The sequence below is a fragment of the Amia ocellicauda genome, chromosome 19 (genome assembly GCF_036373705.1).
Source record: "Amia ocellicauda isolate fAmiCal2 chromosome 19, fAmiCal2.hap1, whole genome shotgun sequence".
In the NCBI taxonomy this organism is placed as follows: Eukaryota; Metazoa; Chordata; class Actinopteri; order Amiiformes; family Amiidae; genus Amia; species Amia ocellicauda.
The window spans coordinates 24205428-24220037 of record NC_089868.1 but is presented as its reverse complement, the minus strand read 5'-3'; the positions used below and the strand labels follow the sequence as shown (position 1 = coordinate 24220037).

Genomic DNA, 14610 nt, shown 5'->3' with positions numbered 1-14610 from the left:
GTAGTGTGATGGTAGGAACTGTTTTGCTGGGGTTGTGCGGCCGGACCGGAAGTGTGGGGGACGTCATTGCTGTCGGACTTCCGCTCACGTTGTGTGTCTCCATGTGAGTTCATATCACGGCGCAGCAGTTCCGTGAGTTCAGGTTTTATTTTCTCGTGTAAAAGATGGACGTTATGGAAGAGGACGACGCACAGTTGGGTTACGAGTCCGAGGAAGAAAGGGAGTTGTCAGATGGCGAGGTGAGCGCATGTTTATAACTAGTCCACGTTGATAGTAATGTTGGTAAAGTCATTTCTTCGCTCACACTAGTGATTCTCAATACTGGTCTTTTACTTTTTAAGTCAAATAAAGCAATTCATTAGTTCAATTAAGGTTTTAGTTAATTGATTGTGGGTTAAAAAACAGCAGGGCACTGGGTCCCCAGGACTAGGACTGGACACACTGGTTTACACAGTATCATACAGCACCATATTCTGTTTTCTTTTGTCAATACTTGACTAACACGACTGTAATGGTATTTAAAGTTGCTTGTTGTAGAAATACATTTGCAGTTCTGCATGATACAAGCTTTGTCTTTGTATCTATTTTCATTTGTCCAATATGGCATTTTGGTCAGTATTAAACACCCCCCATTGCCGTAGAGTTCAAAGGATACAGTTGTTTTCTTGGTTGATTTCTTTTAAATGAGTTTTCTGCTGCTTGTTTTTAAGCTCCAAGAAGCGTTCAGCAAAGGGCTGCTGAAACCTGGCATGAACATCCCTCTGGAGCCCAAGACGACCGTCAACAACGTGGTGGGTTGTGATTCCTGTCTCAGCAGAGTTTTACTGCCATATTTACCATGAGTTTACTATCTATGTCATACACATCCTTGTGATCTTAATGAAGTTATGCTTTTGTTTCCCTGCATGTTTAAATGAAAATGTTTCTTTCACGTGGAAACTGAGTTTATAGGCTTTCAGAACAGAAGACGCGAGACTGTGATAACAGACTGGATCGAAGTTCCCCAGCCGTGTTGTTGAAAGCCCACCTTGGGGTCATTCATAAACGGATGGGCTGTGATTCTTGTATCGCTATGTTAGTAGCTGCCAGACAGCTGTAATGTTTTGAACTGACTGCTCTCGCAATCTCCCCTGCGACTCTCCTAATCTCTGGCTTCTTCTCCTTATCGAGTCTCCAGGAGGCCATGAAGATGTGTTTAGAAGACTTCAAAAAGGACCTGCCCTGGGTGGAGAGGCTGGACCTGACGAACTTGCCGGCTCCGGACATGGCGGCCAAAGCGGAGGGGAAGACGGTGGCACAGGAGAGCAAAGAGCTCAGCACCGAGGACGACTTCCAGAGAGAGATGTTCTTGTGAGTCTGCAGCCGCCTGTATACAACTGTTATGACAGACAGATGTTAGACTGCTATAGCAAAATAACTCCCCTCATCCTGTAAACGCAAACAACCGTCTTCCTGCAGTAAAAAAGAATGTATGTAATATTAATGTCTAAGAGTTTGCTAACTGCTGTTGCCAGCTTTCATCTGTTACAATAATTTTATTGTCTTTTTGTCTGGTACCCACTTTTATGGACAATTTTATGTTTATAACAAGTGTGTTTTATTATTTTTAGTTACCGCCAGGCCCAAGCAACCGTCCTGCTGGCATTGCCACGCTTACAGAAGTTGAACATTGCCACCAAGAGGCCAGAGGACTACTTTGCTGAGATGGCCAAGACTGACCAGCAGATGCAAAAGGTGAGGCTCACATTCCCACTGAAGGGAAATAGTCATAAAGGCAATGCAGTGATTCCATACACATTGTGGTAACCATTATAACTGATGTAAAATTGTTAATTGGTTTTGGTAATAACTTTTCCTATTTTATTTAAAGTAATCCCCCCGACTCTACAAAGGGGTGACATCATTTAAAACGGTCTCGTCCACTAAATCATGATCTAAATCTGTAGTTACAGACCTTGTAAACCGTGAGTATCTATACGTGATGGTCTTGAGTGAACGCCGTCTGTCACCCTGTAGATCAGAACAAAACTGCTGGCCAAGCAGAGCGCTGCCGAGAAGTCAGAGAAGGCCAAGAAACTGCGAGAGCAAAGGAAGTTCAGCAAGAAGGTGAGCCTCTATTAAGAGTTTATCCGTTGTCTCTGTCGACTCTCAACTGTGTCGCTTACATTTCAAAAGATTGTCATGTTACAGAATTAAAAAGCATTTCTCTTCATTCCGTGATAATTGAGCTGCCTGTTCATGCGTGGGTTTGAATTCTGATTTAAACAACTCCATTTTTAACAGCGTATCGGGAGGTGATGCTTCTCGGGTGTGAAATTGAAATGATCCATTTTGTCCAGTTGTATGAGCTCCCGGTTGTGTTAGTCTCTCATTGGTGACATTGTCCTTTGTGTCCTTGCAGGTCCAGACGGAGGTCTTGCAAAAACGACAGAAGGAGAAGAAAGCCATGATGACGGCGGTAAAGAAATATCAGAAAGGTGGGTTAGGCGGCGCGGCGACCGAGCGAGGGGAGACTTGGCGAGCTTGTCCGCTTCTGGGCTGATAGTCACTTGACACGAGACATTTAGCTCCTTCTGTGACGTGACCAGTAAGCTGAATTGGTCGCGTTTCCGAAGCCGAATCTGTGGAGTTGGCGTGGGGTGCTGATGACTCTGTGTAGTGTGAGGGGGAAGGTGTCAGTCGGGATGTTAGTGCCGTGCCGTGCTCTTGCATGTGCTGTAGGAGAATCGTAGGCAGGGATTTTGATTTTGGCAGGGAGGCAGGTTCAGTGTTGCTGTCGATACCTCGGTGTCAGTCCCGGGGAGGGTAACGATCCTTCTTGTTCTTCGCAGGGATGACTGACAAGCTGGACTTCCTGGATGGAGATCAGGAAAAGGGCAAGAAGGGGGGAGCTACTGCGCCAAAGGCAGCCATGAATAAAAAGGGGTAAGCGCTCCTGTCTCTCTGTGTGTCTGTCTCTCTACCTAAATGTTTTAATTAATGTCAAAACAAAAACAATTAAAAATGGCGTGTATACCTTGTTTGTATATTAACTGCTATATTTGATGAACGATAAATAAGCATTAGTCCTGTACGGCAAAACTGTTAAACTGAACGTGCGCCGACAGATGTCTCCGGGTTCCTGTCTGAGGAGGAGATGTTTTGTCCAGAAATGTCCCAATGAATCCAGACACAACTTGGGGAGTAATCTTGCACTTGTCCTCAGATCCAATGCCAAGAGGAAGTACAAAGACCAGAGGTTTGGCTTCGGGGGCAAGAAGCGCGGCTCCAAGTGGAACACCAAGGAGAGCCACGACGACGTCTCCGGGTTCAAGTCCAAGGTCGCTCACGCGAAAGGCGGCAAGAAATTTGGGAAAGGAGGGAAGCAGAATGTGAGTAATAACCTCCCACAGTTCCCTGAGCTTCAAACAGTGCCCGTCCTTCACTTGGGGGAGGTTTGAACAGGGCCTTTCCTCCACGCTGAAGCACTAGAATGGCTTGAAAGCCCTCCTGTCAGTCGAGTGTGTTTCTGTGTCTGACTTTTCTTGTCCTCCACTTCCTTTGCAGAAGAGACCTGGCAAGGACACCCGGAGGAAGATGAAGAATCGCTCTCGATAGGTACAGTCCGGAGGAGAGCAACCTCTGGGGTCAAACTGGGGTCTCTGAAGTCTGGGTCATTTGTTTTGTTTTTGTTTTTGTCTGTACCGTTTCCGGCTCCAGTTTCTGGGCTGAGAGAACTCCTGCCAAGTCAGTTTTTGGCTCCTTTCCCCCTGCGCAACACCCCAGACAAGTGGGTTGATATCTCTGAACCTTTTTTCAGCCCAGTCCCCTGAGCCAGCTGCAGAATGGTGTCGCTAAGCAAGGGCTCGGAATAGCTGCCTGACCTGCGTCTGGGGCAGCTCTGGCACATGTCAGTGTGTTTTCTTGGGCATCCAGGGAGACTGTCCGCACAGACGCTCGGTGGCTTTGACTCGGAGTCATGTTGGCGAAACCTTTTAATTTTCTCTCCAAAGCAAGCAGGACAGCAGCCTCTGGACAGTCGCACACATGACTGGACTAAATAATAAACACGTGGTGAATTTGGTTGAACTGCACTTGGCTTGTTCTTGAGAATATGAGGATCTGGTTAAAAAATAAAACCTGAATTTGACTTAAATTCATGAATAATTTGTGCTTGGGCTTTCCGATTTGTTATTTTTCTTACTGAAAGACTTTACAGGACTAATGAAAATGGCATGCATTGTCACATGACCTCCCGACAAATGCCTGTGCCAGGAGTTTTGTGTCCCTTTGTATATATATCGCTAGTATCCAAAATAAATGCCTTTTTATTATTAAAAACAAGTGTCTATTAATATGGTAACAGAAAATGAGACCTGTTGTTTTTATATTCTGAGTATAGCAGTGAAAGAATTGATTTGTTTAGTGGCTTGAATTGTAATTTAGTGCATTTACACATTTTATTTGTGTGGAAATGATTGTGTTCTTATGGGTAGTCTGCATTGTTGCTGCATCTGAAGACATGACTTGGAAGGAAATGCTAACCTTGTTTAGATTGAAGCTAATGAAAACTGTAATTGTCAAAGTCTATCCAAGACCATATCAGAGTGAAAGACTGTGTTAATCAGCTCGCTTGTGAAGCGGGGAAGGTCGTTTGTCAGCTAATTGACTTTTCATCCTGCCATTTCAACACTGCTGGCGAGGGGTTCAGTGAATGCAGCTACATCAAACCACTGATGTACAGATGACAGATGAGAATGGTAGATAAAAATTGCACACAGGGAATGAATGATTGTAGGTTTGTTTTTTATTTAATTCACTCCTGGGGTTTTATGCTGCAGGAAAGTCTACCCGAAGTTCTGGGTTTGCTCTTTCAGGCGCCACGCTGCATCCATATATTTTGTGATTTCTGAATTCTGTCGAGCAAAGTGGAGTCTTCGGTCGCTGCGATCTTGAACAATCTGAACGGGGGGAAACGATTAGCATGTGCAACATAAGATATGTGTAAATATAAATGTACATTACTTTTTCCATATCATGCAAATATATTAATTCAGGCAATAAGCCATTGTGTAAGTCTCTGAGCCGTGTGGAACTCTACAAAGATCACGTCTCATTGTGCTACTGCAAAATATAGACTTTACAGTAGGGCTAACTGCATTCAATGTGTGTGGTGAGGACTGAAAAGCAGCTTGAGATTCCAGGTAGATCTGCCTCAGTGTGTGGAAATCTCACCCACGTGCAGAGTAAAGGCCACTTTGTCACCGAGCTTAGCTACCAACCACAGGTGTGAGGTGACTGAGATACCCCTGTGACCCGTCTGCTGCGCTCTCACCAGAGGGGTACTGATCCAGCCGATCTCCTGGCTCTCCGTCTGGGGGTGGGTGTACTTCTTTGTGGGTTCCAGTCTGGCTCCGTGGATCATTTTTAAAAAGGTCGCTACAAGACAACGAGAGAAAATGGAGAGGGGGGGTTGGCTAAGCTCTCTGGCAGGTTGACTGGTTTTGTCCATGGTCCAGTTAAACCACATGATCAGAGGCCGAGGCCTTTAGCTACAGGAGGTTTGGGCTTTAAGTGGTAACATAAGGGTGAAAGATGGGGTGGTACTTCAGGTTATACATTTATTATGGATTTTGCAACAACCAAAAATGTACAACCACAAAACAGTATTTACTAGATTGCATCGGAAGTCAAACTATTTAAATGAACTTTTAAATGTATGCATGACCCCTTTCCCCGCCGAAGATTTAATTTCATGTTTAAGTATATAATTACTAGTGCAAATTAGCGGAATGCAAAGGTATAATCCACAGTGTGTACATACGGTCTTCCTCTGCGTCCTCGTACGGGTGCCTGGGCATTGCCTTCTCCGTCAACACATGCGCTGCGAACAGGAGACGCATCATTAATAACAGATCATGAGACAGTGTCCAGTCGAGAGGAGGCCATTCGCCCCATCGTGCTCGTTTGGTGTCCATTAATAACTAAGTGATCAAGGATCCTATCCAGTCTGTTTTTGAATGTTCCCAAATTGTCTCTTCAGCCACATCGCTGGGGAGTTTAGTGAGTTATAACTCTTATCCGAGACCGCACTATACCAGATGCATTTTTGTTCTCTGCTCACGTTTCATGAAGGGGTTGATGCTGAAGTCGGTGTGCAGCTTCTGGCTCCGGCGCTCCTTCAGGATGGTCTCGCACAGGATGGCGTTCTGGTGCACCGAGTCCAGCGGCTCCTTCTCCCTCTCTCTGCCCTTGGCGGCCATCGGTTTGTGTTCCCCTGCCTGGTGCGGGCAGTGTGTCAAGTGCCGAGGGTCAGGATGGCACACCACTAGCTTCTAATGAAAGAGGAGAGCTGCAGACGTGAGTGGAGGCCACCGGGAGCGTCATGCGTAAGATAACTAAGCAACAGTAAACAACGCACACAGAGCCCCGGGGGCGCAGTGAGTCTGTGCAGGACTGTCCTGTACCACACATTGCCTTTTCCTTATTGGGCTCGTATCGGCATAGTATAAAGGGTCTATGACGTAATAGGGGCTAAATAGTTCCGAGGCGGCGAGTTCGTTCATTCTTAAGCACTTCCACATTCTCATTCTAGAATCCAACGCCGACCATGTGACGATTTTATCCAATCGCAGGTCGTTTAGAGCGTCCACTGGTATTTTTGCGACAATTTACAAGTTTTACAAGTATATAAATATGGTTGTATATTATTGTTGATTGTTTTATTCTCAGTTGTACTTGTTTAGTTGTAGTTTTTAGCAAAAGCTATCCAGTGTTGTGACGAGATGGCACAGGTTTTGATAGTGACTGATTTTTAGTTGGTATTGATTCATTGTTTATTATGCAAGCTTTTCAGTGTATTTCCAGTGTACGGCGTATTATTTTGATTTGTTTTAGTCTATTGTTTGTGATTTAAATTTGCATTATAATGTATTGTTTTTGTTTATAAATAACCAACGTTTGTAATACAATTATATATGTATAATAATGTAAACAAAAAATGGTTTTATCTCTTTACTGAACATGGCTGTAGTACACAGTGTGAGTGTACAGGGTTCATGAAAAACACATTGTGGTTAATTTATTGGTATTTCATTCATCATATAGTTACATTTTAAAGCAATTTCTGGTGTTAAAACATAATTATTTTCAAAATCTGGTATAGGGAGGGGGTTGTCAACAGTCTTTCAAAATTTGCTTCTGTTGACTAACTGATCTTAAAATGGAAAGTGAAATTCTCTTATTTTTATTCTACATTATTTTCTTAAAACCAGTTTACATTCAACTTAACAAATCATAAACAATTGCAAGTATGTGACAAAAACTCAAAAGCGCCAATTAAATTAAATAAAAAACAACAACAACAAAGAAAATCACTAATACATTCTGCAGAACAGATTGTTCCAGTCCTGGTGCTGTTCTTTCGCTCTGGATGGGCTCCTGCCACTGGTGTCACTGGTGTCACTGGTTCACCTCTCTGCAGGCTGTGGTTCATCATGCAGGTGTTATGACAAATCCTGCACCTTCTGGATTTGCTGGCGGCGGGGGGGGGGAGCTAGCAGAATTAACCCGTTTACTCATCACACCCTCCCACTCACTCTCCTCCTCTCTGCCTTTCTCCTCTTTCCTGCCACAAACGTCCACTTCTCCCCCTCCGCCTCCACTTCCGACCCAGAGTCGGAAAGGGAGCCTATGAGACTCCTGAGGACTGTTTCCTCTCTACCCATATCCTGGGGTATCTCCGTTAGAGGATCCTCAATTTGTTTTTCTTCTTCTCCACTCCCTTCGAGGGCCCGCGCCCTATTTGCATAGGAGGAGGGACAATTCCTAAAAAGGTGCCCTCAACCACTGCACAGGTTGCAGGCACTCTCCTGTTTACAGGCCCTGGTCTGATGTTCCCCGCCACAGACCTTGCACTTAATAACAGTGCAGACTGCGGCTAAGTGACCCAGGGCCCCGCAGTTCCTGCAAAGCTTAGGCATGCCATGGTAGAAGACAAGCCCCCTGTTTACACCTAAAACTACGGTGCTCGACAGGTGGCGTAATCTGCCGATGGCGGCCACTTCCACCTGCAGGTGCACCTGCCACCGCCGAGCACCGGTCCAAACCCCATCCTCATCATTGACTTTCCTACTCTCTGAAAGGATCTCGCAGTGTCTCCTCAGCCATACCTCTACATCATACTGCTTCATAAAAAAACTGAATATTTTTTAATTTCTCTATCAGTCAGAGCGTCGACTACAAAGTCACTCAGGGGCATGCAATCCTTCTTCTTTCTATAAATACTCCAAAAGCTCTCCAGCACTTGAGGGTTTTTAAAACTCACCTCAAACACGTCTCTATGTCCAGGCAGTTTCACCACACACTTCAGTTCAGAAGGCGCGAAGCCCAGGCCCCTCTCCAGCATGGACCTGCTGAACTCCATCCGGATGAGGGCCGCTGTCTTTCCTCCAGCCTCTCGGCATCATGGCGCCTCACTCCGGCCGTCCGCTGGGCCATGCTGCTCGTTCCTACCTGGGAAAGGGTGCAGAGGCTCTCAATCTGGAGATCGGGGAAAGTCCACCTGGCTGGGGAGCTGCTTCCACCTCCAGGACTCTTGCAGGGAGCGGGCCTTGTGGGGAGAAGTCCAGGCCCTGGCTGCAGGAAGCCTCCCTCAGGGCCGTTCGCCGTTCGGCCTGGTCGGCCCCTGGGATCTGAGGCCTCTCCTGGATCCTGGCTGGGGTTGTCAGCGGTCGTCAGCAGTCCTGGTCAGGCCGGGCTCCGGGTAGATGGTCAGCCGGGCTTCTGGTTGGGACCCACTCCGTGAGGAGTCCGCCAACTCCTCTGGCTAGGTCCCTTGTCGGTCCCGGTCCGTACCGATCTCCTCTTGCCTCGACCTCTGGACCGCTCCAAGGATCCAAGACTCTGCAGCTCTGTCAACCGGAATCCCGCCATCTCGTCTGGCCTGGTGGATCAGCTCCCTGCAAACAGAAGAAGAAAAAAGACAAAATAGTAACAGTGCGTTGCCCCCTGCTGGACAAAGGTTTCTCTTGCAATAAAGGGAAACCCGAGCCCATCAGGGCTTATTAGGCAGCACTGCACTGGCAGAGAGAGACTGTTCTGCTGTGAACAGTGTGGGAAGAGTTTCTCTCAGACAGGACCCCTCAACACACACCAGTGCATTCACTCAGGAGAGAGACTGTTCCACTATGTTCAGTGTGGGAAGAGTTTCTCTCTGGCAGCTGACCTGAACAGAACTACACAGTGTAGTTTATGGACGACTACATATCCATTTTACACCCCATATTTGTTTTTTTTTATCTCGAAACCACAAAGTAGTCACTACAACAGTATTCCAATGCAAATGTTCATTAGCATAGTTTTAGCATTAGCATTAGAATAGTTTCAGTAATGTTTTTTTTTTTAAGATTACCCTATTTTGTATTGATATATTTGTATTTTCTTAAAATTTATGATATTCTTCTTCTTATCAGTTTTGGTAAGTATAAAGCCATTTCCAGAATTACACAACAGGTACAATTATTGTGATGGTTTGCGTCGCACACAGTTTCACATATGGGCGGATTTGTGAGTTCTGCCCTCAGTCATAGTGTTTGACGTTTGAGTGCAATCTCTGCAGCAGTTTTGGTTATTTTAATAGCCTTAAACTGAAGTTTAGATGTTTGCCATTGCCAGGGTGGAAAGGGAAAATAAATCTTACAATAACAGGATTCCAGCTATTCTGGTGTGAGTGCATCCAGGCAGAGATAGCAGACAAGCAGGAAGAGATGCGAGAGGGGATGAGGGTGTTGGATGAGGGAAAAGACAATGGCTGAGTTGGGAGAAAATGGGCATCACTCAACAATATCTAGAACACTTCACAGAACTAGCCTGTATAGCAGGGTATCAAGACTGAAGCCATAACTAAAAATAAGCATCTCAATGCACCCCGAGTGATCCCCGCAAAAGGTGTTGTGGTCAGACAAGATCTGGTTTGGTCTGAATGCCATGAGTTATATTTGAGGCAGACCCACCACATCTATGAGTCGCCTCCATCCCTATAATCACACCTGGTGGTGCAGGTATAGGGATGTTTCTCCAAGGCAGGGTCTGGAAAGCTTCTTATGATTGAAGGAAAAATGGATGGTGCAAAGGGCAGGCAAATACTAGAGAAGAACCTGTTTCAGGCAGGTGACACAGGTGAGCTGCCAATAACACATCAGTAATCACTGCACACTGGACTATGCCATCCCCGTTAATGTTTGAAAGTGAGGAGGGATGGCTCATGGTCACCCTTCCGCACTGCAGGTTCGTTAAGTATCCCAGAGTGCATACCATGGACAACAATCAGGTTAATCAAGCTATTTATTTATACATCTTCATGGATACCAGCCCACCGTGATCTCCATCACCAGCAGGGGACCCAGGCAAGGACCTATGGGGTGCCATTTGTGTCGTATATAATGTCCTGCAAGAACATGCTTCTGTGAAGCAATACACATCGTGCCACGAAAAGAACAATAGCTGTGATTCGTTTAGTTGATGAAATGATGAAAGTGTTTTCATATCGTCCACTTTCAAATTCTGTGCACAAAATGTATGTTTCCTGACATAATTTCAGGAACATAATGCACTCAAGTGTTCATTCCGTCCATGGAGGTCAAAGTACATTTTAATAGCCTACTTATTTCGTGCTTAGCAATTTTGTGTAGAAATCATACATTACGTGTACTAAATGGTCATTCCATGGGACGAAACACACATTACGTACATGAAACCATCATTGTGTGGGACGAAACACACATTACGTACATGAAACCGTCATTGTGTGGGACGAAACACACATTACGTACATGAAACCGTCATTGTGTGGGACGAAACACACATTACATACATGAAACCGACATTGTGTGGGACGAAACACACATTACTTTCAAGAAGGTCATTGTGTGGGACGAAACACACTTTACTTTCAAGGAAGGTCATTGTGTGGGACGAAACACACATTACGTACATGACACGGTCATTGTGTGGGACGAAACACACATTATGTACATGACACGGTCATTGTGTGGGACGAAACACACATTACGTACGTGACACGGTCATTGTGTGGGACGAAACACACATTACGTACGTGACACGGTCATTGTGTGGGACAAAACACACATTACGTACATGAAACCGACCTTGTGTGGGATGAAACACACATTACTTTCAAGAAGGTCATTGTGTGGGACGAAACACACATTACTTTCAAGGAAGGTCATTGTGTGGGACGAAACACACATTACGTACGTGACACGGTCATTGTGTGGGACGAAACACACATTACGTACGTGACACGGTCATTGTGTGGGACAAAACACACATTACGTACGTGGCACGGTCATTGTGTGGGACGAAACACACATTTCTTTCAAGGAAGGTCATTGTGTGGGACGAAACACACATTACGTACGTGACACGGTCATTGTGTGGGACAAAATTCACATTACTTTCAAGGAAGGTCAGTGTGTGGGACAAAACACACATTGCGTACATGAAACGGTCATTGTGTGGGAGGAAACACACATTACGTACATGACACGGTCATTGTGTGGGACGAAACACACATTACGTACATGAAACCGACATTGTGTGGGACGAAACACACATTACTTTCAAGGAAGGTCATTGTGTGGGACGAAACACACATTACGTACATGACACGGTCATTGTGTGGGAGGAAACACACATTACGTACATGACACGGTCATTGTGTGGGACGAAACACACATTACGTACATGAAACCGACATTGTGTGGGACGAAACACACATTACTTTCAAGGAAGGTCATTGTGTGGGACGAAACACACATTACGTACGTGACACGGTCATTGTGTGGGACGAAACACACATTACGTACATGACAAGGTCATTGTGTGGGACGAAACACACAATACATACATGAAACTGTCATTGTGTGGAACGAAACACACATTACGTAATTGACACGGTCATTGTGTGGGACGAAACACACATTACTTTCAAGGAAGGTCATTGTGTGGGACGAAACACACATTACGTACATGACACGGTCATTGTGTGGGATGAAACACACATTACATACATGAAACCGACATTGTGTGGGATGAAACACACATTACTTTCAAGGATGGTAATTGTGTGGGACGAAACACACATTACGTACATGACACGGTCATTGTGTGGGACGAAACACACATTACGTACGTGACACGGTCATTGTGTGGGAGGAAACACACATTACTTTCAAGAAGGTCATTGTGTGGGACGAAACACACATTACGTACGTGACACGGTCATTGTGTGGGACGAAACACACATTACGTACGTGACACGGTCATTGTGTGGGACGAAACACACATTACATACATGAAACCGTCATTGTGTGGGACGAAACACACATTACGTACGTGACACGGTCATTGTGTGGGAGGAAACACACATTACTTTCAAGAAGGTCATTGTGTGGGACGAAACACACATTACGTACGTGACACGGTCATTGTGTGGGACGAAACACACATTACGTACATGAAACGGTCATTGTGTGGGACGAAACACACAATACATACATGAAACCGTCATTGTGTGGGACGAAACACACATTACGTACGTGACACGGTCATTGTGTGGGACAAAATACACATTACGTACGTGACACGGTCATTGTGTGGGACGAAACACACATTACGTACATGATACGGTCATTGTGTGGGACGAAACACACATTACTTTCAAGGAAGGTCATTGTGTGGGACGAAATACACATTACGTACGTGACACGGTCATTGTGTGGGACGAAACACACATTATGTACGTGACACGGTCATTGTGTGGGACGAAATTCACATTACTTTCAAGGAAGGTCATTGTGTGGGACGAAACACACATTGCGTACATGAAACGGTCATTGTGTGGGATGAAACACACATTACGTACGTGACACGGTCATTGTGTGGGACGAAACACACATTATGTACATGACACGGTCATTGTGTGGGACGAAACACACAATACATACATGAAACCGTCATTGTGTGGAACAAAACACACATTACTTTCCAGGAAGGTCATTGTGTGGGAGGAAACACACATTACGTACGTGACACGGTGATTGTGTGGGACGAAATACACATTACTTTCCAGGAAGGTCATTGTGTGGGACGAAACACACATTACATGTACTAAATGGTCATTTTGTGGGACTAAACACGTTACATGTACTAAATGGTCATTTCGTGGGACGAAACACATATGTACATGAAATGGTCATTCCATGGAACGAAATACACTTTTGTTAGTCACATGACTCATTTATTGACACGTGAGACATATTGGCGAATCTGATGAGAGTTGTGGCACAAACGAGTTGAAATTGTAAAGGTCTGTTTTTTAAATCACCATTTCAACAACCGTCAGTAAATCCCAATGCAGCAGACCAGCCACATTCAAAACCAGCCAATTTGAAATGAAATAATATCTGGAGCTGATACAACACGTGCGTTTTCACTTGATGCAAGATAAAAAAACATGTTTTATTCTACCGTAGTATGAGACTCTGTTTGTGAATTATATTATGAAACCAATTGTAGCCTTGTAAGCAAACTGTGTGTTTCCACACCATCTGAGTCGTGTGACACTAGAGACTCGAAGTGGACGCCCTAAACTGTGACATCACTAACCCTGGCCACAGCACACCGGCCCTGTGGAGATTAGATTGAGCACAACCATATTTTGGAAGTAATTCGATCGAACGACATTGCATAATTATCTATATATTTGGGGTTTTGGGGGGGGGGGGGCATTCATTGTGAAAAACTGCGTTTGTAAAAAAGACGAGGGGTTGGGTTTCAGTAAGTGGGGATGACATGCCCACCTCATTCCTCTTAAATGACTCGTCTGCTTTCATGCAGCTGTGTTATGTCACGTGTAGTGGATTTTTTCTCATCTATTCGAAGACAGTCTCGACCCTGAATGATTACCAGCTCCAGATATTTAAATATTATTTAATATCAAACTGGCTGGTGTTAAATTTAGCCGGTCTGCTGCATTGGGAGTTACTGACGGCTGTTGAAATGGCGATTTAAAAAACAGACGTTTATAATTTAAACTCGATTGCCCCACAACTCTCATCGGATTCGCCAATATGTCTCGCGTGTCATGATGATGCCTCAAATCGAGTCATGTGACTCACGAAAGTGCATTTCGTGCACATCATGTGTGTTTTCTCCTACAAAATACTTATTTAGTCCTTAGCAATTTTGTGGACAAGTAAAATGTACTTTGCCTTCCATGGACGGGTCGAATGCCCGAGTGCACTGTGTCACAGAATGATGTCAGGAAAAATACATCTCGTGCACAGAATTTGCAAGAATTCAAAGAAATGAATTAGATTAATTAATTAATTACAGATTGTGGCACAAAGTGTATTGCTGCACAGAAGCGCGTTCCTGCATGACATTATGCTTGACACAAATGGCGCCCCATAGGTCCTTGCCTGGGTCTCCTGCTGGTGTGGACATTGGGCTGGAATCCACAAAGAGGCCTGGTCGCTGTCACTGTCTGGTCCCCGCAGTCCAGCAGGTCTGGATCTCCACTGGGCCAGGGTTCCCGGGGTGCGCTGC

At 45.0% G+C, this 14610-nt stretch overlaps 3 protein-coding genes across 10 annotated transcripts in view; 1 reads left to right on the top strand and 2 right to left on the bottom strand.

Moving 5' to 3' along the window:
• Positions 1 to 72: 72 nt before the first annotated feature.
• On the top strand, positions 73 to 4146 carry ebna1bp2 (EBNA1 binding protein 2). Its single transcript, XM_066692617.1, has 9 exons — positions 73 to 239; positions 711 to 791; positions 1178 to 1350; positions 1611 to 1734; positions 2017 to 2106; positions 2402 to 2477; positions 2832 to 2925; positions 3206 to 3371; positions 3547 to 4146. Exons 1-9 carry the CDS (start codon positions 165 to 167, stop codon positions 3595 to 3597), a joined length of 930 nt encoding a protein of 309 aa, XP_066548714.1. The 5' UTR covers positions 73 to 164; the 3' UTR covers positions 3598 to 4146.
• Positions 4147 to 4768: 622 nt separating this feature from the next.
• Positions 4769 to 10410, bottom strand: cfap144 (cilia and flagella associated protein 144). Of its 2 annotated transcripts, XM_066692618.1 has the most exons (6): positions 10294 to 10410; positions 8306 to 8939; positions 6104 to 6314; positions 5804 to 5863; positions 5315 to 5418; positions 4769 to 4940 (listed from the first exon to the last, which is right to left on the bottom strand). In XM_066692618.1, the coding sequence occupies exons 2-6, from the start codon at positions 8402 to 8404 to the stop codon at positions 4827 to 4829; spliced, it is 588 nt and encodes a 195-aa protein (XP_066548715.1). In that variant the 5' UTR covers positions 8405 to 8939; positions 10294 to 10410; the 3' UTR covers positions 4769 to 4826. The 2 variants fall into 2 exon arrangements, with proteins under 2 accessions (XP_066548715.1, XP_066548716.1); XM_066692619.1 differs by lacking the exons at positions 8306 to 8939; positions 10294 to 10410 and adding an exon at positions 7363 to 7380.
• Positions 10411 to 13764: 3354 nt separating this feature from the next.
• Positions 13765 to 14610, bottom strand: part of LOC136714961 (cilia- and flagella-associated protein 57) — a 5688-nt gene continuing 4842 nt past the window's right edge. For all 7 annotated transcript variants that reach the window (XM_066692615.1, XM_066692610.1, XM_066692609.1 and 4 more), the window contains one exon: positions 13765 to 14610. This exon is cut by the window's right edge and continues 97 nt beyond it. The gene's annotated coding sequence lies outside the window, so the exon portion shown is untranslated.

Bases quoted from the DNA above. Each gene is read 5' to 3' on its own strand.
- ebna1bp2 (XM_066692617.1), top strand. From the start codon at position 165: ATGGACGTTATGGAAGAGGACGACGCACAGTTGGGTTACGAGTCCGAG. The intron at 2,107-2,401 runs GTGAGCCTCTAT...GTGTCCTTGCAG, and splicing joins AAAGGAAGTTCAGCAAGAAG to GTCCAGACGGAGGTCTTGCA. The intron at 2,478-2,831 runs GTGGGTTAGGCG...TGTTCTTCGCAG, and splicing joins GGTAAAGAAATATCAGAAAG to GGATGACTGACAAGCTGGAC.
- cfap144 (XM_066692618.1), bottom strand. From the start codon at position 8,404: ATGGAGTTCAGCAGGTCCATGCTGGAGAGGGGCCTGGGCTTCGCGCCT. The intron at 5,419-5,803 runs GTATGTACACAC...GTTGTCTTGTAG, and splicing joins CGAGGACGCAGAGGAAGACC to CGACCTTTTTAAAAATGATC. The intron at 4,941-5,314 runs GTGAGAGCGCAG...CCCCCCGTTCAG, and splicing joins GCTGGATCAGTACCCCTCTG to ATTGTTCAAGATCGCAGCGA.